This window comes from Neoarius graeffei, chromosome 24, assembly GCF_027579695.1.
Source record: "Neoarius graeffei isolate fNeoGra1 chromosome 24, fNeoGra1.pri, whole genome shotgun sequence".
NCBI lineage: Eukaryota > Metazoa > Chordata > Actinopteri > Siluriformes > Ariidae > Neoarius > Neoarius graeffei.
Genome location: NC_083592.1, coordinates 28,586,843 through 28,609,018, shown reverse-complemented (window position 1 = coordinate 28,609,018; position 22,176 = coordinate 28,586,843). Strand labels below are relative to the sequence as shown.

Sequence of the window (22,176 nt, the reverse complement as noted above, 5' to 3'; positions counted from 1 at the left end):
GAGTGCAAGGGATTTCTGCTGCAATACTCCCTGTTTTATCAATCTCACCACTAAAGAGCTCAAGTGGGCGACTGCAGTATAGGAGAAGGGCGGCAAGTCTATGTCTTTGTAGGGAGAAGATAAGGGAGGAGACAAGTTTCAAGGTATGCTCTTGAATTTGGTATGCTCACAGCAGAAAGCAGCTGGAATGAGGCTACCTTAAAAGCTGCCTTTCACCAAGGTCAAAATTGGAGATACTCATCGAAATGGCATGTTGGGATGACCAAGCCTCTCTCATCGATGTGTCCATTCGACTTGACAATCTGCTCAGGAGCTGACCATCACTGCACACTCCAACTAACCTCCCAAGTGTCACAGAGAACCCAGAGCCCATGCAAATCTCACATACCAAATTAAGCCTTTCTGAACATGAGTGAAGGCACAGAGAGAGGCTGTGCTTCTATTATGGGGACCCTACACACCACATGTCAAGTTGTCCTTCTTGTCAGGGAGGCTCCAAAGCTTCAACAACAGCTAAGAGAGCCCAACCACCTCAAGCCCTCTCTCGGTGAGTCTGTCTAAGTCTCTCTCCCACCAATCATTCATGCTAGATGTACAGATAAGGCTCTGAGAATCAGTTTGTGTTCTCTCAGGCCTCATGGGTTTCGGAGCTGCAGGAAATTTCATTGACGGTGACATCGTACAGAGACTACAAATCCCCATACAACCCCCCCAACAGTCCCTTAATATCAGCACCATTGATGGTAGACTCATTGGGAATGGCCTAAACACATCAAACACCAAACCTGTAATGCTCCGTGTCAGTGTACTACACTACGAAAACATCTCTTTCCTAGTCACAGTAACCAAGAACCAACCCATCATTTTGGGATTTCCATGGCTGCAACAGCACAACCCACAGATTTCATGGCTGGACAGAGAAATATTACATTGGGCCAAATATTGCACTAAACATTACCTTCATCTTCCCAAGCTCACAGTTGTTTCTACCTCAGTGGAAAGCCATGAAGTCACTATTACCAACATTCTGGAGGGTTACTGGGAATTCATAGAGGGGTTCAGTAAGGGTAAAGCCAGTGGGTTCCCTCCCTACAGACCCGATGACTGTGCAATTGAGCTACTTCCTGGCACCATGCCTCTTCGCTGCCGCATCTACCCACTATCTATCTCTGAGCAGAAGGCTCTGGAGGATTATGTGCAGGAGGCTCTACAACAAGGATGCTCCCGTCCCTCCATGTCACCTGCTTCTGTGGGTTTCTTTTTCATGGAGAAGATAGGAAGGGGCCTGAGGCCATGCATTGATCATAGAGGACTCAACCAAAACACAGTAAAATACCCCTATCTCTTACCTTTATTTTGCTCAGCCTTTGAACAACTCACAACAGATAATGTGTTTACCAAGTCTGACTTATGCAGCACTTAAAATCTGGTATGTGTTCGAGAGGGTGATGAGTAGAAGATAGCATTTAGCACCACCTCTGACCATTATGAATACTGTGTGATACCCTATGGGCCATCCTGCATGCCAAGTGTCTTCCAATGCCTAATTAATAATGTATTGAGGGACATGCTTGGGAAATTCCTCATTGCCTACATTGATGACATCTTGATCTATTCTCCTACCCAAGAAAGCACCATATAAAAAAAGTTCCTGTCTTAACTAATTGAGAACCAACTGTTTCTCAAAACAAAGAAATGCAAATTTCATGTCTCACAGATAACATTCCTGGGATATATCATCCATGCTGAGGGAGTGACCATGGATGAGAACAAAATCTCAGCAGTAACTACGTGAACAACTCCTACCACTTTTAAGGAGAGTCAGCGGTGCTTAGGATTCACCAACTTGTACAGATGATTCATCAGAAGGTTCAGCTCCATTGCTGTTCAGCTCAGAACCCTGCTCAGAAAGGGTCCCAAGTGCCTACAGTAGAATCAAAAGACTGAAAAAGCCTTTTCCCAACTTAAAACAGACTTCATGTCTGCTCCCATTCTGAAACACCTTGATCCTACTAAGCCTTTTGTCATACTGTACAAGTTGACACATCTGAGTCTAGAGTTGGAGCAGTGCTGTCGCAATGTTTTGGCAAAAAGCCCAAGCTGCATCCTGTAATTTTTTTTTTCTCCAAGAAACTTACCCCCACAGAGCAAAATTAAGATATTGGTAACCGGGAGCTTTTGATGGTCAAATTGGCACTCGAGGAGTGGTGACACTGTCTAGAGGGGGCAACCTATCTGTTTACCATTTTCAGAAACCACAAAAATCTGGAATATCTCAAAACTGCTAAATGAGTGAATCCACATCAAGCCTGCTGGGCCCTCTTCTTCACAAGATTTCAGTTCACTATAGCACACAGGCCTGGCTGTAAGAACGTAAAAGCTGACTCTTTGTCCCATATCCACCCATCGAGAACTTGCTCAAAACTTGCCATAGCATGTTCTTGCGATTGCCCAACCAACCATATCTATGTTCCTCCATGTCTCAGCGGCCTCCTGATCACCTGGGCACATACTGCTCCCACCACTGGGCATCCAGGTAATTTGTGTACCCATCAACGACTAAGGACTAAATGCTGGTGGCCCAACAGGTTGACAGATATCAATCTCGTAATCTCCTCATGTTCATGTGCGTGCACAATCTAAGGTTCCCCACAAGCTCCCAGTGTGTAAACCCATGCCACTTCCCACACCTCAGCGTCCCTAGTCTCACATTGTCATAGACTGCATCATAGATCTTCTTACTCACAAGGCAATATTGTAATCATGGTCATCACTGATTGTTTCTCTAAGTCTCTAAGTTCTCTGTGTCCCTCTACCAGGCATTCCCACAGCATTCAAATCAGCTGAACTAATATTCACCCATGCGTTCCAATACTTTGGTATCCCAGAAGATACAGCCAATGATCACGGTCCCCATTTTACATCACGACTCTGGTCCAAGTTCATGGATAAACTGGGAGTGTCTGTGAGCCTGATATATGGTTATCACCCACAGTTGAACAGACAGGTGGAAAGGGTCAACTAAGAGATTGGATGATTCCTCAGAGTCTTTTGCACCAAAAAGCAAAGGGACTGGATTCTTACTATGGGAATATGCCCAGAATTCTCTGTGTCACTCTGCCACCCAACTTACACCTTTCCAATGCATACTTGGCGATCAACCTCCCCTCTTCCCATGGGACAATTCTCCCACCAAAATACCTGCAGTTGAGGAGTGGTCTAAATGCAGTGAACAAGTGTGGGAGAGTGTCCACCAGTGCTTAGAGCAAGTGGCACAAAAAAACAAGCACTTTGCTGGCCATCAAAGAGGGGGAAACCCCACAGTATAACCCAGGTGACCAAGTATGGCTGTCAACCAAATACATCAGGTCCACCACCTGACCTCCTGTACTCTTCACCCTTGACGGACAACCACCTTACATTGTCCAAAATATTCTAAACTCTCACTGCAAAGACAGCAAATTTAAGTATTTGGTGGCATGGGAGAGCTATGGCCCCAAAGAATGTTGCTAGGTCCTTGCTAGGGACATCTTAGATGCACTTCTATGTCAAGAATTCCAAGCCACACATCCCGATAAACCAGGCTCTTGCCCCTGGAGCCGCCCAAGAAAAAGTACCACTCCCAGGGTGAACTGTCCAGGGGGATTTCTGTCATATCCAATGAGCACTCAAGATTCCACTTCCCAGCATTCACAGTGGCCTTCAAACATGGCCACCATGGACTACAACACCCAACCGGCACTTCATTCACAGTCCCCTGTTTACTGATTGCACACACCTGAACTGAATCACTATTGCACTTCTTTAAGCACTCTCACTGCACCTAGTCTTGGCAAGGTAAAGGCTCAGTGCATCCTGCCTGATTTCACTAAGCTGTCCTATTTCCCATGTACATATTTTGTGGACTTTGCTTCTTGATTCTGCCCTTGATATCCTGTTTGTGTCTTGCCTGATCCTTGCCTGATTATTGACCTTGATTTTGTCTGATGTTTTGGATTTGTCTCCCTGATTGCCTGAATAAATGCTCTTTCAGCTTTTATATCTGTCTGTTGCCTGTATTCCTGACAAAATCCCATTTTCTAACACTTCAGAAGTGAATAAAACAGTAGCCCAGGTGACCAGAACAGGCTATTTAATTTATCTCTCTCTCATAAAATTAGCCCAGAAGGGAAGTAGTTTAAACAACCATAAAAAGAAAATAAATATACTGCATCACATGGTGATTAGGCATGATACTGTAAGTATATGGCATGCTGCCCATTCTGAATACTGCCACCTGGAGGGAGGGATCATTACCATTAAAATTATTAGTAAAGCATCAGATTTTAGGTCTGCTGAAATGTTAAAAATAAAATGGTACAGTATATCCTGTAGCAAGACAATAATCCAAAACATAAAGCAAAATTAACAAAAGTAATTCGAAATGTTATTTTGTCGTGATTCTCTTCCACTCAAGGTCTGATATGTGACGTGAAAAAGGCAGTCGATATCTTAGTTACAACAGATACAGAAAGAAAGACTGACCACAGGTATGAAGGAGACTGTAAACTCTGACCTAAATGTTTATAAACCTTTGCATTCAACTGTAATTTGCAGTGAGGATGGTTCAAATATAACGTACATACAGTACCAGTCAAAAGTTTGAACACACCTTCTGTTTCAATGGTTTTTCTTTATTTTTATGAATTAAGACACTTCATGTCTTAAAGTAATGATGGATGTCGTTCCTCTTTACTTAGCTGAGCGGTTCTTGACATGATATGGATTACTACAGTTGTGGAATAGGGCTATTTACTGTATTTTTATTATTTACTATTTACTGTTTGATGATCTCAAATCCATTAAGGCAAGAAATTGCACTAATTAACTTTTGACGAGACACACCCGTTAACTGAAAAGCATTCCAGCTGACTCCCTCATGAAGCTGGTTAAGATAATGCCAATAGTGTGTAACGTGTCATCAAGGGAAACGGTGGCTACTTTGAAGAATCTAAAATATGAAACATGTTTTGTTTTTTAACACTTTTTTTTGTTTACGACAGAATTCTATATATGTTCCATATGTTAATTCATAGTTTTGATCTCTTCAGTATTGTTCTACAATGTAGAAAATAGTCAAAATACAGAAACACTATTAATGAGTAGGTGTGTCCAAACTTTTGACTGGTACTGTACATAAATATAAATATTGTTATAATGATATCCAGGAAAAGAAGAAACCAAGGTTCCATCCTTGCATGCCAAACAATGTTAACTGGATACTGAACACAGGTAGTAACTGAATTTTAGAAGTAGAGAATCGTGGGATGTTTGTTGATTAGATTTGTCCTTTATCACATCATAACTAAATTTGATCCGAATCAAGAAAATCTCAGTTTAAGTGTTGCCCTGAATGTCGAGCTTGTTGCCAAACTGTCTATTGTCGGTTTCAGCTCATAGTGTAAACATAGGGATGAGAATGGCCTACAAGCCTCAAAGCCAAGGCCTAGTAACTACAAATGTAAGACATTTTAAGACCTAAATGTAATTTCAGACATATTGTTTTATGAACACAGCTGCATTTCCCTCCATTATGATCGTAATTTTTAAAAAAGAATGCTTTTGAAAGTTTTCATTCAAACACTTGAACATTTGAGTGCTGTTCATTTGTTAATTACTTGTCTCCACACACACACACACACCCAGAAAATGCAGCGTTACCTCCGGGACCTCTGAAGCGCATGTGTCGTGGTGTGGAGGGCGATCTGCAGGGGGAGAGATCTCCAGCTTCACTGCCTTGTGGAGATTCAGGAATGAACTTATCCACGGAGGCTGATTCTAGGACAGCTAGTGGCAGAAGGAAACCTCTTTATATTTTCCCTCATAACAGCATAACACACATACACACACAGCAAAGTAAGGCAATTATGCTGTGCAACAAAATTGTATAAATCTGTTGTTAATATCTGCATGGAGAGTGACATCTGACTGCATGTGACAGTTACAGAGTTAATTAGAGGCATACAAGAAAACAAGGTGTTAGATTTAACCAGTGTTGAATTTGAAATTGAAATGATTGAATGTTAGATTTAATGTAGATTTAAAGCTGCATTAAGTGATCACTTAAGTTAGTTTTATAGTTTTAGTGTTAAGACTTTATGATTTTAATATTTTAGAGCTTTTTAAGATCCTTTATTATTTTAAACTATTACATATACTATAACCGTGATCATGGATTAAAGCAAAAAAAAAATCATCTGACTGAAAAAAAAAGCTCCATGTCGTTGGTCCCTACCATGTCAGCGATGCGTCAAATTTTAAACGCTGCGTTGTCCATTATCCCCTAGGCCCCTACTTATAGTACATTTACATAATTTTAACAATGACTAAAGCTAAGGCAAGACTTTACCATTGTCATTACTGGCTATTCATGATGAAACATCAAGTTTTCAGTGCAAAGTGAAAATTTATTTCAACAATACTTTAGTAATGCATAGCAGTGGTTAAGAAAAAAGTGCAAGTGCAGTCGAACTTGAACCATGCTTTCAAAAGAGTGGAACAGAAAGAAAAATAAGAAAATCTGTTGACATAAAACCAGGAAACAAGAAAAGTAAAGTGAAAGTTCACTTTTTCTGCTTCTCCACAGTGAAGCCAAAGGCATCTAGTTTGGCAATACCTGATACCTGTTTTTGTTTCTTTTTCCTTGGCACAGCAGCAGGAGCTTGCCATTATCGCCCATTTCATTTCGCCAAGCCCATCTCCACTTATTCTTTACCGTTTTGTCGATGTCTGACACATCTGTGCCTTCATTTAAAAGAAGCGCGTCCATGCTGGCAAAACCAAAAGTAATTTGACGCGCTCTAGTGATGGAAATCGAAGGGCCTATGTCCGGTGAATAATGGCCTTATACGCAGTACTCGAGTTGAGGGGGGAATGTGGGGGGAGGCATCCCCCTTCTGAAATAAAAATCTCAAATCATCCCCCTTATAAAACGGCCACCCCCCCATCACATCCCTTGGGCCATTTTACCAATTAATGTGGAAATTAGCCTACTATAATTTTAACAAATATTACTACCATTTCAACATTAGAGGCTTTGCGCAGTGATAGCCTACATGTAGCCGGATAAAAAAGACGCATATTTATTTATTCGGTTGCACCTCTCATTCACACCTATAGACCCCTTTCACTGACGTCACCCGAAACCGGAAGTAAACAGACCCTGCGCCATTTTGGAAGACCAACAAACTCGTGATAAGGGGATAATAACGGCAGCGGTATGTGAACCCACGAGAATAAAGTGGAGTGGCAAACGACTTAAACAAACAAATCTGAGCTGTTTCATTTATGATTTATTGGCCCAACAGTAGACTTGAAAGAAACCTGTGTGAGACTTGGCAAAAAACTGTGGATATAATGGATAAGTCTGTGCATGATCTGCGGACACTTTGAGGTAAGCAAACGCAAGAAATTCAGATTTAAAACATGCTAAACTGGCCCCAAGTTGATAACTGTATGAGGAGCAAGCCTCCCAGACTTCTACAATTTAATAATAATAATAATTTAGGATGGTTTGGGGCTTGCTCGCTGCTGCCAGGTTGGTTGTTGAGTAGCCTGACTGTTTTTTTTTTCCTTGCGTGTGGTATCATTGTTGACGCGAGGTTGTTTTTTCAACATGCCAATGCGGACACGATTTCCCCTGATGAGTTATGACTTCAGACGCGATGCGTGTGTGGAGGTGTGGAGTCCGCGTGATATGTGCGTAAGAGAGGCTTCTCATGTGTTTGGAGATCCGCGTTCTGAGACAAGCGCAAGCGCACACACCCCCAAGGGAAAAAAAGGGGCCCCCCGAAAATATCGGCATAGTCCGAACACTGAGTGTAGGCACTGGGTGTAAACAACAAATAGTTTACAATGTCTGGGTAGCAAACAGATGGCAGAATTGGTGTCAGGTCCTCCTTATGTTTCCATTCTCCCTTGCCGCGAGTCTTATCATATGGGTCAAACCCATCAATCACAGCCAGTTTCTCCACATACCGTGCCCTTTCTGCAGCTGGTAATGTACTCACATAACCAGAATTATCATCCATCGTGTCACTTTACTCTCGCTCGTACTTTGTTTTATATTGTGAGTGCATGTACTTGGTCTTCCAATATGGCGCCTAACAAAATCTCGCGGCGCGGTGACGTCATGTGAAAGGGGTCTATACGGAGGTTTCAGTCACTGAAAACAGCTACTTTCGCAAACTCTGGGCAGAGTGGAGATTTCTGAAAACTCCATCTTCAGACACTCGTGTAAATCGGGAAAACGAAGCGACAGTGGGTGAGAGGGCGTGCGCGCGAATATAATGAGTCATAGGTATGAATCTTTCACCGAATGCAAATTGTCCCGGTTCTTCATGAAATCGCACGCGCACGCACAAATTCATCAGGTTAACTTTCAAATAACTGTTCTTGTGCACTTGCGACACCAGAGCCACTTTCCTGAATTTTGAGCTTTGGAGTATTCGCTTCTTTATCTATTTAATCAATGAATTTGTCACATATATTAAATTACTAATGTAAACCATCAGTAGCCTATTTAAGCAATAGCTGTTTTCTCCACTGTTTTCCGACCTTTTGTGTTTAGTGAATGAGACACTTCATTACACTCCACTGACCGACTTCCAATTCCGGACTTTTTTGAAAATGTAAAATATAGGCCTACGAGATGTTTTTTTTGGCACTTAATTCGCGTTGGTCCTTCACTATTAATTTTTGAGACTGACGAGGCACTAAATACTGTGGAATTATTTTCTCCTTACTATGAAGTTTGGCATCTTAAACAAGTGTCGGGAAATCTTGCAGCCCGACTCTGCAGCCTCCAGTGTTTAAGCGAACTGCTGAAACCATAATGTTTAAAGATTAAATCGTAGGCTAATCAAACCAAAGAAAAACACAGCCTTTCCAGAACGTTGTGTGCCGAAGCCTGTTTAACCTACAAAAGGCTTAATAGCAAAGATCTTGCTGCGGCTTCAACAGGGCTGTTTAGATTTTTCACCTGATCGCCTTTCAATAGGCAAATATTATTATTATTATTATTATTACTACAATAGGCCTAGTATTAGTAGTAGGCAAGTAGTTGCCTAGTAATAGGACAGACAGATTGTTTCATCAGTGGAGCCGCCGTTAAAAGGAAACTGATGCGGAGCGCCGCGGCTCGCCTAGGGGTGAATCCAGGCCCGGCGCCAGGAACAGTTTACTAAGGGGGCAATTAGAAATCGCAAAGGGGCAAATATTTTTTATATAGTGTGTAGTAGTGATGGCGGTCTGACAACATGTTTCAAACAATTAACTGCGCCAAACACAAAACCACGACCCCGAAGGTTGCTTTAGTCCGGGAAAATCATGACATATTACCAGGGCAGTTGCGCTTTATCAACTCCTGTGCCCACCTGTTAACCCTCCCCTCCAATTTTCTCACAGACACGCGTTACAACCGGAAAGATGCCAAACATAAAACAACACACACAAACCTACAGGCAAGTCCTTTACATTTAAAATACATACAAATAGCTCCGCGGCATGAAAACAAAACGTCAATGCAAGTCTAAGGTACTTGGCTCGGCGGCCAAAATCATAATTTAAAAAAATCAACAGACCCCGCGGCTGCACCAGTAATAGCCTTCCTGACTCGCACCGAGTCAACGCTAACCTCTTAATCCGCGATCCCAGTTTAGGCCTGTAGGGGACAAAACACTCTAAAGTGATGAATTTTCACCCCCGCTGCATGGAGGGTGACGTCAACGACACATATTCTTACGCTATTTGCGCACAAAGCGGACCATATATGAACACATACACCGACATAAACGGAGATAAACTTAGCCTACAAAGAAAGAAAATGGATTCACAATATTGTGATTGAATTCGTTTAATTCGGTGGGGGAAAGACTACTCCCGTAAACTGACTGCATATTACAGGATATTGCAGAGACAGTGCACTTGTAAGTGTCATAACAACCAATCAGATTTGTTCTACCGTGCCAGTTTTAGTAGTGATTTATGTGAAATGTATTTTTGTGCAATGCGCAACCACTTAATATTTCGTATTTGAAAATGCAAATTATTAATACGTCTATAATACATTATATTTTCATAAGAAAACAATTAAGTGATCTGAGTCTCCATTGAGGGGGCAATGCCCCCTTTCGCCCCCCCCCCCCCACGGCGCCGGGTCCGGGTGAATTGCATCCCGAGGCGCGGGGCTGGCCCGCCCTGGCAGCGCTGGTTCGTTGGGGAGAGGGCAGAGGTCGCTGGCTGCCAAGTTTGGAGAGGCTGGGACCTCCCCTGGCCGAGTTACGAGCGTGCAAAGTCGGGCTGGAGCCGCCGATAGAAACGAAACTCAAGCCGAGCACCGCGGCTCGCTGCCTACGCCGAGCCTCCCCAGGACTAGACAGTAGTGTAGGCTGTATTTATTTATTTAGGCCTATCTAGCGCAACAACTTATTCCTTTACATATACTCAAACACAGCACAAGAAAGGGTTCAACAACAGGCAATCACAGCAACTTGGTGAAGTTCTAAATCACATCGGTGTCAGACCTATGGGCCTACCCCCCCCCCCCTTTTTTTTTCCTCGGATCTGCATCACTCTCATTATTGACCTTTAGCGCTCCCAGTTGACGGAAATCCGTCGTAGCGACGGAAAACTTTAATCCATGAGTGATTCTAAACTATTCCTGTATAACTTGACCAAGTTACTGTGTGGCCTTCGTCCAGGGGAGAAGACACTTCTTTGCTAGACTAAACATGTCTTTGTTTAAAAATTGTTGTTAAGAACATCCGCTGATATGAAATGTATACAGGACATTCTGCTCATGATTGATCCAAGGTTTCACTCACACGCATACATATTGATGGAATTAAGATGTGTTTTGCTCAGTCCAAGGTTTACTGACCTACGTCATCATACCGTCACACCATAATCTGACATCCTACGACGCACACACATAGCATAGACACACCCACACACACCCACAGCTGCATATCCACACAGACACACACACACATAGACAGATATCAAACAGTGATGTCACTTCATCCACAGATAACACACATATAAAATCTCCTGTATTCTCTCGTCTCATGGGGGACTTGTGAATAAAGATTGCGAACTCATGGGGTTCCTGTCTTTCTTTCACGACTCACCCCCAGATGTCTGGGTGACACAGGGGGACTGATCTCGAGATGGTGAGGGCCAGAGGTGAAGAAACCTTTCACAAGGTGAAGAAATGAAGATCACAGTTTAGAACTGCAATCACACGATCTTTACGAAGATCTCACTCTAAAAACAGGAGCATCATATCACTCCTGTACTTTGTGTGATTTTCCTTGTTTTTCTCATTTTGCTCCTGGACCATCTATACTTCACTACGGCATCCTACTCTCCTGTGATTAAATAAAGCTAATACAGTGGTATCTCACCACAAATGGCAAAAAGCTAGAAATCAAACAAAATCTCAACAACAGAAAACCAGAAGGAATTCTACTGAACAGATTTAGTGCTGATGTGTACCAAATCGGTTTATCAGCATCAGTATCTTTTTCCACACTTTGATGTGCACAAAATCAATTTCCCCATTTCCATTTCCACAGATAACAAAACACACAATCAGAATACAGTTGAAAGGAAAGTGCAAATTATTGGACAGTTGCTCTGGAGCTTTAAAAAAAAAAAATCCATGAAATGAGGACAATAGATCAGCAAGACATCCCGTGAATTCTCAGATGTTGTGTAAAAGCCATGGCTTAGTGCTAATGGTGTGCAATAACACCCACCTCCCTGTCGCAAGTAGAAAGAAGAAATACAACCAAAACACAGGCCTCATTATTGCAATTTTAAAGAAGAACCTGAAAACTGTTAGCTGGGCTGAATCTGGGAACTCTGCAGGAGCTTGCATGAGGAGTTAGGCCCTGTTTACATTAGACCGTATCAGCAGATCATCAGATTAACGTTTTTAAAACGATTAGTGTGCGCACAGCAACGCCAATACGCGATTTGCGTGCACACAGCAACACCAATACACGGATACGCTCGGCTCCGCAGGCATCCTGCGCTCCAAATCACTCCGCCCTGAACAGCGAGTGCCCTCTGGAGGGTGCGCACTCCGGCCCTGCGCAGCTCACAGAGCGCGCGAGTGAAGTGCACAGCTTGTGATTCGGGACTGAGCCGCTGTGTGTGTGATCCCAGCGCACATCACTTACCACTTGCAAGTGGAAGGATGGCAAGCCTAAAGACAATCATAACTACACAATGGGCAGTATTTGCATCAGTATTTTCATACTTTTATACTCTTTAATGAAAGGTGATACAAGGCGGAAGTCCGCGCCGTTTTTCAGCAGTCCCGTCACATGACCAACGCCAGCGAATCAGGAAGGTGGATGTCACAGTGACGTTGTCCAATGACGACACCAGCTAGAGCTCAGCACAGCGTATCCGCGTATTCTCAATGTTTACACAGCACCGGACCAGACACGATCTGGATTGAATATGTGGACGCTGGCGGATTCCCGTTTCCCGGCGTTTCCAGGCGGTTTAATGTAAACGGACAGTGCATCCGCGAAGAAAACGATACAGATACGGTCTAATGTAAACTTGGCCTTAGAATGGTCCCGTCTTTGCAGTTAAAACAAACTCGGAGAACAATTACTAGCCTCCTTAGCATGTCATTATCCTGACAAAGCTAAGAACTAGAGGATATGACATTTCAATTTATGTAATAATGGACAAACGGCTGATACACTATACTGAACTTTTGTAACCAGGAGGCAACAGAAAAGCTTTAATATAAAGTACTTCGTTAAGCAAACAGCTTAGAAAGCAGAGTGCTTGCACATTACTCGCTGCTGTGGTTTACAAGGAGTTGCGCACACACACACACACACACACACACACACACACACACACATACATATATATAAGGAAAATGTGGTTTTTAGGATTTGGCCTTCAGACTACACACATTCATTTAGAAATGCTATTAAAGACGCAGGATTACGTATCACATAAAAGGAACCACGCTTCAGGGGAAAAGAAAACATTAAATTAGCTACTTTATCTTGCCATTACTCAGGGTTTTAAAAGTGCTTTGTTTTCTCTGAAGCAGTCAGATGTGAAGATGCTTAGGTCATACTTTAGCTGGGGGGGGACTTAATTTTTTTTTTTAAATAAATAAATAAACGTGCCAGAAAACACTCTTAGAAAAATCATTTTTAATTCCCTAAAGGGTCATTTTTGGTTCTGTAAAGAACTTTCCAGACCATTTTTTTAAACCCATTTATTGCTTTTGCAGCAATAAACATAATAATTATTTTTCCACTACGAAGCTGCTTCCACATAATGGTAACATTTATGTTGGGAAATTTATAGGAAAAATTGGTGGGATTCGAAAGAATAAAGAGGTGTGGTTGGGGGATATCGAATAAATTTGATTCATCTCATTCCCCTTGAAGAAGCAAATATCTGCCAGAGGCATTATGATGTAAGACTAGATTTCTGTTGTAGATTTCACATCGATCCTGTAGCAGTAAAAATAACCATTTGGCTGAGATAACTTACAATAAATGCATTTTCGGTCTTCTTTTGTGCTTTTATGGATGTAAAGCCTCTGAGACGTAGACTTTATACTGGCTAATACTTTGTCTCGATTATAGCAATAAATCTGATGATTTAAGGCTATATTAAAATACAGACCTTCCATCACCTGACCATAACATATCCTTCCCTCAGGAAAAATAACAAACAATAACAGACCTTACCCCTGCGAATGCTACGGCGCAGTTTCCCAGAGACTGCATCGATGCGTGGTGTGTCTGCACTCTCATCATTGGCACCAGGACTCTGCTCAGGTGAAGGATCCTGAGGAGACTTGATGTTGGAGGAGGGAGGAGGCGAGGTGCAGGGGTTAGATGAGGTGGGGCTGTTGGCGGTGGAGAAGGACACGGGGTTGGACAGGTCCAGTGCAGCTACCCTGGAGCTGAGTGGAGAGTTGAGGGAGAGCTTACGGGCTCGCACAGGGGAGGATGTACGTGAGGGGATGGAGAGAGGAGGAGGGGAAGAGAACTTCCTGCACAGTCGGGGAGATTTTTCGTTGGGATGCTCGCTGCCCGTGCTGCTGGAGCGGTTGTTCTGGTTGGTGGCAAAGAAAAGCTCCAGGGACCTGAGTTTAGGAGAACATATGTGACAGTGAGAGGCTGAGAGTATGCTTCCTGCCAGATTTTCCAATATGGGGTGAAACATTTATTCATCTTTGACTGGAGAACAGAGGGAACAAGATGAAAGATGGATGAGGTACTTTTGTGTGCAGGCACAAAGCATTATTTCAAAAAAACCCCAAAACAATAGGACTGGGTAAAATTAAACGAATAAGGATTATGGGACGGAAAAACAAGAAGCAGACATGGATTAAGCGAAGATACTTTCAGTGAAAAGTCATCATTGATTGTGTGATTTAGTGATTCAGCTTTGTTCAGAAAACTGGGCTTCTAAATTTCAGGAATTGCTAAGGAGTTTATTCAGGTTTGTTTTATGAAAGTAATAAAAACTCGATCAAGCACATATGATTGGAATTATATGTTATAACATAACAGTAAGAGCAGGTGACAGACTGGAGAGAAAAAAACTACAGCTAACCAGTGGCCATATTCACAAGGCCATATTATCTACCACTAAACGAATTGCTCCTTAAAACCTATTCATGAAACTGTACAAATTCTGTGTAGGTTCATAAACTCATAAACAACTCCGAATCCTAATTCATATCATAAAATGGGTGGCACGGTGGTGTAGTGGTTAGCGCTGTCGCCTCACAGCAAGAAGGTCCGGGTTCGAGCCCCGTGGCTGGCGAGGGCCTTTCTGTGCGGAGTTTGCATGTTCTCCCCGTGTCCGCGTGGGTTTCCTCCGGGTGCTCCGGTTTCCCCCACAGTCCAAAGGCATGCAGGTTAGGTTAACTGGTGACTCTAAATTGACCGTAGGTGTGAGTGTGAGTGTGAATGGTTGTCTGTGTCTATGTGTCAGCCCTGTGATGACCTGGCGACTTGTCCAGGGTGTACCCCGCCTTTCGCCCGTAGTCAGCTGGGATAGGCTCCAGCTTGCCTGCGACCCTGTAGAACAGGATAAAGCAGCTAGAGATAATGAGATGAGATGAGATGAGTCTAGCATCAGCTAGTCAGCCAATCATTGTTGATATTTGGTGATAAAAATACTACCATCAGTAGCAATGACTGATTTTCATAATCAGTCAAATACAGCTGCAATCACCATTATGTCTTTTTTTAAAGCTCACAATCATTACAGATACAGTGTCTTGCAAAAGTATTCACCCCTTTGTATTTGTCCTGTTTTTTTGCATTACAAGCTGGAATTACAATTGACTTTTGGATGGTTAGCACCATTTGATTTACACAACATGCCTACTACTTTAAAGAAGAGAGAAAAGAACAAACCTTTATTTGCTCACATGCACACTTCAAGCACAGTGAAATTCATCCTCTGCATTTAACCCATCTGAAGCAGTGAACACAAGCGCACACACTCAGAGCAGTGGGCAGCCACACCAGAGCGCCCGGGGAGCGGTCAGGGGTTAAGTACTTTGCTCAAGGGCACCTCAGCCCAAGGCCACCCCACGTCAACCTAACTGCATGTCTTTGGACTGTGGGGGAAACCAGAGCACCTGGAGGAAACCCACGCAGACATGGGGAGAACATGCAAACTCCACACAGAAAGGCCCTTGCTGGCCGCTGGGTTCGAACTCGGAACCTTCTTACTGTGAGGCAACCATGCTAACCACTACACCACCATGCCACCCACACCCTGGACCCTCAGTAAAGGTGCAAATTGTTGTTTTATTGTGACACAAACAATAATTAAGATGAAAAACAGAAATCTGGAGTGTGCTTAGGTATTCACCCCCCAAAGTCAATACTTTATAGAGCCACCTTTTGTTGTAATTACAGCTGCAAGTCTCTTGGGGTATGTCTCTATTAGCTGAGCACATCTAGCCACTGGGATTTTTGCCCATTCCTCAAGGCAAAACTGCTCCAACTCCTTCAAGTTAGATGGGTTGCGTTGGTGTACAGCAATCTTCAAGTTGTGCCACAGATTCTCAATTGGATTGAGGTCTGGGCTTTGACTAGGCCATTCCAAGACATTTAAATGTTTCCCTTTAAACCACTCCAGTGTAGCTTTAGCAGTATGTTTAGGGTCATTGTCCTGCTGGAACGCAAACCTTCATTCCAGTCTCAAACTTCTGGCCGACTCAAACAGGTTTTCCTCCAGAACTGTCCTGTATTTAGTGCCATTCATCTTTCCTTCAGTCCTGACCAGCTTTCCTGTCCCTGCAAATGAAAAACATCCCCACAGCATGATGCTGCCACCACCATGCTTCACTGTAGGAATGGTGTTCTCACGGTGTTGGGTTTGCACCACACATGGCATTTCCCATGATGGCCAAAAAGATCAATTTTAGTTTCATTTGACCAGATAATCTTCTTCCATGTGTTTGGGGAGTCTGCCACATGCTGTTGGGCAAACTCCAAACGTGTTTTCTTAAGCAATGACTTTTTTCTGGCCACTCTTCCATAAAGCCCTGCTCTGTAGAGTGTATGGATTAAAGTGGTCCCATGGACAGATACTCCCATCTCCACTGTGGATCTTTGCAGCTCCTTCAGTGTTATCTTTGGTCTCTTTGTTGCATCTCTGATTAATGCCCTCCTTGCCCGGTCTGTGAGTTTTGGTGGGTCGCATTCTCTTGTCAGGTCTGTAGTGGTGACATATTCTTTCCATTTTGCTATAATGGATTTAATGGTGCTCCCTGGGATATTCAAAGTTTGGGATATTTTTTATAACCCAGCCCTGATCTATACTTCTCCACAACTTTGTCTCTGACCTTTTTGGAGGCTCCTTGGTTTTCATGTTGCTTGTTTAGTAGTGTTGCAGAGTCAGGGTCCTTCTAGAACAGGTTGAGTTATCCAGACATCATGTGACAGATCATGTGACACTTTGATTGCACACAGGTGGATCTTAATCAACTAATTATGTGACCTTATGAAGTGAATCGGTTGGAGCAGCTCTTATTTATTTAGGGGTTTCAGATGAAAGGGGGTGAATACTTATGCACACTCCAGATTTCTGTTTTTTTCATCTTAATTATTGTTTGTGTCACAATAAAACAACAATTTGCACCTTTAAAGCGGTAGGCATGTTGTGTAAATAATTTGGTGCTAACCCTCCAAAAATCCATTTTAATTCCAGCTTGTAATGCGACAAAACAGGACAAACATCAAGGGGGATAAATACTTTTGCAAGACACTGTATCAAACACATCTATCTATCTATCTATCTATCTATCTATCTATCTATCTATCTATCTATGATTTAAAATAAAGTAAATTAAAGTAAGAGCAGGCTAGAGTAAGAGAGAGAGAGAGAGAGAGAGAGAGAGAGAGAGGTGCTATATGATATGTTACTTTGATTGGTCCATGGCTATCTTCCTCAACTTCAAGCTGTAATCTGGACAGAAGGATGTGATGGACAAGCGATCAAATGAAGGATACTGGATCCTGCGTGACAGCAGATTATGGGGGGCAATGAGGGACATGAAATCCAACAACAAAACACTGCACAAATGACAAAATGATTGCAAACAGGAATACTTAAAATATGCAAGAAACGTTTAAAGTGAAGATTTTTCAAGAAAAGCTAGCAATCTTTCTCAGAAAATTCTCTCTCAGTTTTCCAGTAATGCAAATATTATAAACTAAGAAAGAATGTATATTGCCGAATTCCTCATCTCTGTCATGATAATGAATCTGGAAGAGATTCTGATGATTTTAAGAAGTACATATATTATGATCCAGGTGTAATGACGTGTCAAATGATTCACATTTAGAAGCCACAAGTGACTGATTTGATTATATTTGTTATTGATAAAACAATTCAGTTAATTGTATTACTGTAAGTAGGAGTAGTGTGAAATAGCCTATTTGTATTAAGTGAAATTCTACTAATAGTGAACATCCACAAAACTGAATTGCATGAAATGGAACAACAAACACTGCACAAATTACAACTGACATCAGACAGAGGTTTTCATGAAGAATTTCTCGTTTTCACAGTCATAAGCTAGAAAATGGAGAACAGAGACAGACAATGTACTAGAGCCTTAAATCAAAACGAAAACTGCCTGAAAAATTCATACTAGAATAAAGTTATAATCTATTATCATTTTGGTTTTTGGTATAGTAAAAATTTTTGCATACAATTTATACAACATACATTTTCAAACAGAACATTATGTGCTATATTACATTATTACACGCTATAGAAACAGTAATTATTAAATTATTTATTTTGTTGAAGATTTCATTAAAGTATTAGATGACTTTAAAATAATAAAGTTAACAAAATGAGCTTTGGTAATTTATCCAGCAACATCAAATACTGACTTTTTGAGAGCACTTTAATTTAAAGTAAGACGGCCTTTCGATTTCATAAAATCGGTGACTTTTTTGCCCTTCTGTGCCTGAGAAGTTATTTAATTCGAGGGGATTCCCGAGCAAATAATGTGCATGAAATCGCTCACTTCATGCAGTCAAGCAGACAGAGGAAGTCCATGTATGCATGCACAGGTTTGGCTTCTTCTTCTACTTTTTTTTCTTCTTCTTTTGGGTTTTACAGCGGCTGGCATCCAGTGTTGCATGACTGCCATCTACAGGTTTACCTTTGACCGTGCACTAACAATTGCATCATTCTGTCACTAAACGAATAGCTGATCACACCGAGGTGCTCGCTGACTGTCGATATTTATTAGTTTGGTCCTGCGTTTCCTTTCCTTCGCAACATAACGTCTTTTCTTCTCGCTTTCCATTACTGTAGTTGGTCTTTCACGTTTCATTTGCACACTCACGTCCTCCATTTTTCTCTCCTGTTTCAAATGTGTATCCCACAATGCCTTGCACGAACACGCAAAACCCACCATATGATGCATGACGTAGTATCTTGAATTGCGTCATGGTGAAGCAGGAAAAAATAGCGGAGAATTTAAGGCCACATGGCCCTAAATTCATTAATTGTTCTATTTTTTAAAAAAAAATAATAAAATTGGAAGTCTGTGATTCAAATTCAGTAGCTTTTGGTCCACTAAACAAAAACAATTGGGTGTCAGGGAAAATTCTTTTTATGACCTAAACTTGAAAAATCTGAAAGGCAGTCTACCTTTAATATTCATTTATTTTACATTGATTAGCTCGTATTAATTTATGTTTAGTAAGTTTAGGAACATTTACAACCATTTTGTAATTTAATTTTTAGTTTTGGATTGAATAAATATCAGTCAAGCAAGTGGATTTAATACTTCATTGTAATGCATTTGTTAAATTACTTTGTAATCATTTATCCATTCGGAAGTTCATCGTTTGTTTCTGTTAAATTATGTAGTTCATAATTTCAACTACCACTTGCATTACCACTCATAATTGAATTACCACTTTTTTCTTTGTGTTTTTGTTACTAAAAACTGGCCTGCAGTGTTTAAAATTTCATGGCATATATCTATAACACAGTTTGTTCTGGTCCACTAAAGTTGATCGGACAAGCGTCGTTCCAAGTGAGCTGATATTTAGTAAGCCTACAACAGCACTGGGACAGTTCACTGTCTGGATCACTCCACTTGTCCATATTCACTCCATAAAATTCCAATTTTAGCAATAGTTTGTAACATTAGCCAGGTTTCCATTTACCTGCTTAAAGTGCATATCATGGGTAAATTCAGGAGCAAGATCAATGTAATTCTCATCTCATCTCATTATCTCTAGCCGCTTTATCCTGTTCTACAGGGTTGCAGGCAAGCTGGAGCCTATCCCAGCTGACTACGGGCGAAAGGCAGGGTACACCCTGGACAAGTCGCCAGGTCATCACAGGGCTGACACATAGACACAGACAACCATTCACACTCACATTCACACCTACGGTCAATTTAGAGTCACCAGTTAACCTAACCTGCATGTCTTTGGACTGTGGGGGAAACCAGAGCACCTGGAGGAAACCCACGCGGACACGGGGAGAACATGCAAACTCCGCACAGAAAGGCCCTCGCCGGCCACAGGGCTCAAACCCGGACCTTCTTGCTGTGAGGCGACAGCGCTAACCACTACACCACCGTGCCGCCCCCAATGTAATTCTCCTATTTTATATTAAACTTTGGTCAAATATCTGTCACATTTTGCATTTTGTGCAATTTTTTTTACCTTGCGCAATACCAGAAAATTCAGTTGAAATTAAGCCATTTGAGGCGAATTCATCCGCCTCTGAAAAAACTTGGCATTTGGATTTCCCGGCAAACACTGATTTTCGTGACATCGCGTGCGGGACGCCTCCCTCTGAATCCTACGTCAGCGCTGGTTTGTTTAAGAGAAAATGACCTGGTGGTTTTCTGCAAATTTCTTCAACGTTATCGCGTAATTATTAAAATGGTTAACAGATGTATTGTAGGAGGGTGTAGCAATGCCAATCTTGATGGGATTAGTACTCATCGTTTCCCACATTGAGCTCAGGTGACAATTCCATATTTCAATGCAAAATCACTAGCTGCTAAACTTGGTCTACACAGGCTGTGCACTGAACCCATGCAAGCTCTCGCAGCCTGCTGGCGGATCCGCACGTGACGTCACGAATCTGGCTCCAGACTCCCTTGGGATTTTTCCAGATGCATTTTGTTATTTTATTTTTTTCTGCTGTAGGCAGATGGCCTTGTGCAAAATTACCCTTCTGGATGAGTGTGTAAAGGGACATACTTTCATATTAAAAAAAAAAAGAATTTGGTCCAGGATATGCACTTTAATGCTCAATTTGAAACTGCTAAAACATGAGTAATGTAAATTGTGAATTTTGAAAAAAAAAAAAAAAGACTCAAATATTGCGAAAATGTTTATACTCTTGCATTAGGTTTTTTTTTTTTCAGATGATTCAACAAAGCAATATTTCACAAAACTGAAATGTAAATACATTTTTCGCATTCAGTTAAACACTACTACAGCTATGGCTTTCGAAATCCTGTGCCAAATATCAGGCCTCAGAGATCCAAATGACTACTGTGAGAGACAAAAACTATCTTTACCATCACTCAGTGGAAACAAATGCCGCTTTTCCACTACAAACGTGGCTGAGTTGGGCTGAGCCGTGCCGTGCTGAGTTGGGCTGAGTTGAGCTGAGCGGGGCTGTTGGAGTTGCATTTCGACTACAACCGCGCTGAACCGTGCTGGCTGGAAGTGGGTGGACACATTGGGTGGAGTTAGCGAAAGTGGGTGGACGTCACGTGATGTCGTTAAGCAGCGCAAACAGTGACATCAGTGAGCTTTTAAGCGGTAGTCTCACGACCCGAATAGTAAACAATAAACATGGAGTCGTTAGTGTTGCTGGTCTTGGTGCTGTGGCTTGTTGTCACCGACAACGCCAACAGATACTGGCAAGAGCGTATAGATGAGGCGAGGCGCATAAGGCTTCAGAAACTCTCGTAATTCGTAATTATTCTACTTCCGGGTTTACGGTGTTTACAGATCCCAGCGTGCTCGCAGGGCGTGTGTGGGCATGTGAGGACACTCCTCCTCACCAATCAGTGCACAGGGGAGTGTCTGCTCACGCCCCCAGCCTCACTCGGCTCGCTTTGGCTCGCTTCAGCCCCACTCCAAAACGGTGCGAGTTTTAGGGGCTAAGCAGGGCTGAAGCGAGCCGAGTCGTGCAGTTCTTTGGTAGTCGAAACGCGAGCCGTGTCGGGCTGAAGTGAGCTGAAAAAGGGTAGTGGAAAAGGGCCAAAAGACTATTCGCAAATGTGTTTTGTCAATGATTTTTAAAAATTGCTTCTATTTTGCACAAAACTGCAACGGAAACCCGGCTATTAAAATTGTTACTACACTTACACTGGCCTATCAGTCAGTCTGGACATTGCATGGCAACACAGCACTCTGTTCAACTGTGACTTCATTGGAAATTATTTTTGCGCCTATAGTCAAGTCACAGCCATGCTGATTATTCAGTTCAACAGCATTCTTGTGTGTGCAATATTTAACAGTTATTCCATGAAATCGAGTCATACGTGAGCTGATAGCCAATGAGGCGTGTAGCGCCGAGTGAGCTACAGTGGTGCTTGAAAGTTTGTGAACC

At 42.2% G+C, this 22,176-nt stretch overlaps 1 protein-coding gene across 1 annotated transcript in view; it reads right to left on the bottom strand.

The window, feature by feature from the left end:
- Window positions 1–22,176, bottom strand: part of rasgrf2b (Ras protein-specific guanine nucleotide-releasing factor 2b) — a 214,761-nt gene that overhangs the window by 35,414 nt on the left and 157,171 nt on the right. The window contains exons 15-17 of the mRNA XM_060906979.1: window positions 13,779–14,179; window positions 5,701–5,826; window positions 4,550–4,555 (exon numbers count right to left, since the gene is read on the bottom strand). Coding sequence (XP_060762962.1) covers window positions 4,550–4,555; window positions 5,701–5,826; window positions 13,779–14,179 — 533 coding nt within the window. The remainder of the gene's footprint in view (window positions 1–4,549; window positions 4,556–5,700; window positions 5,827–13,778; window positions 14,180–22,176) is intronic.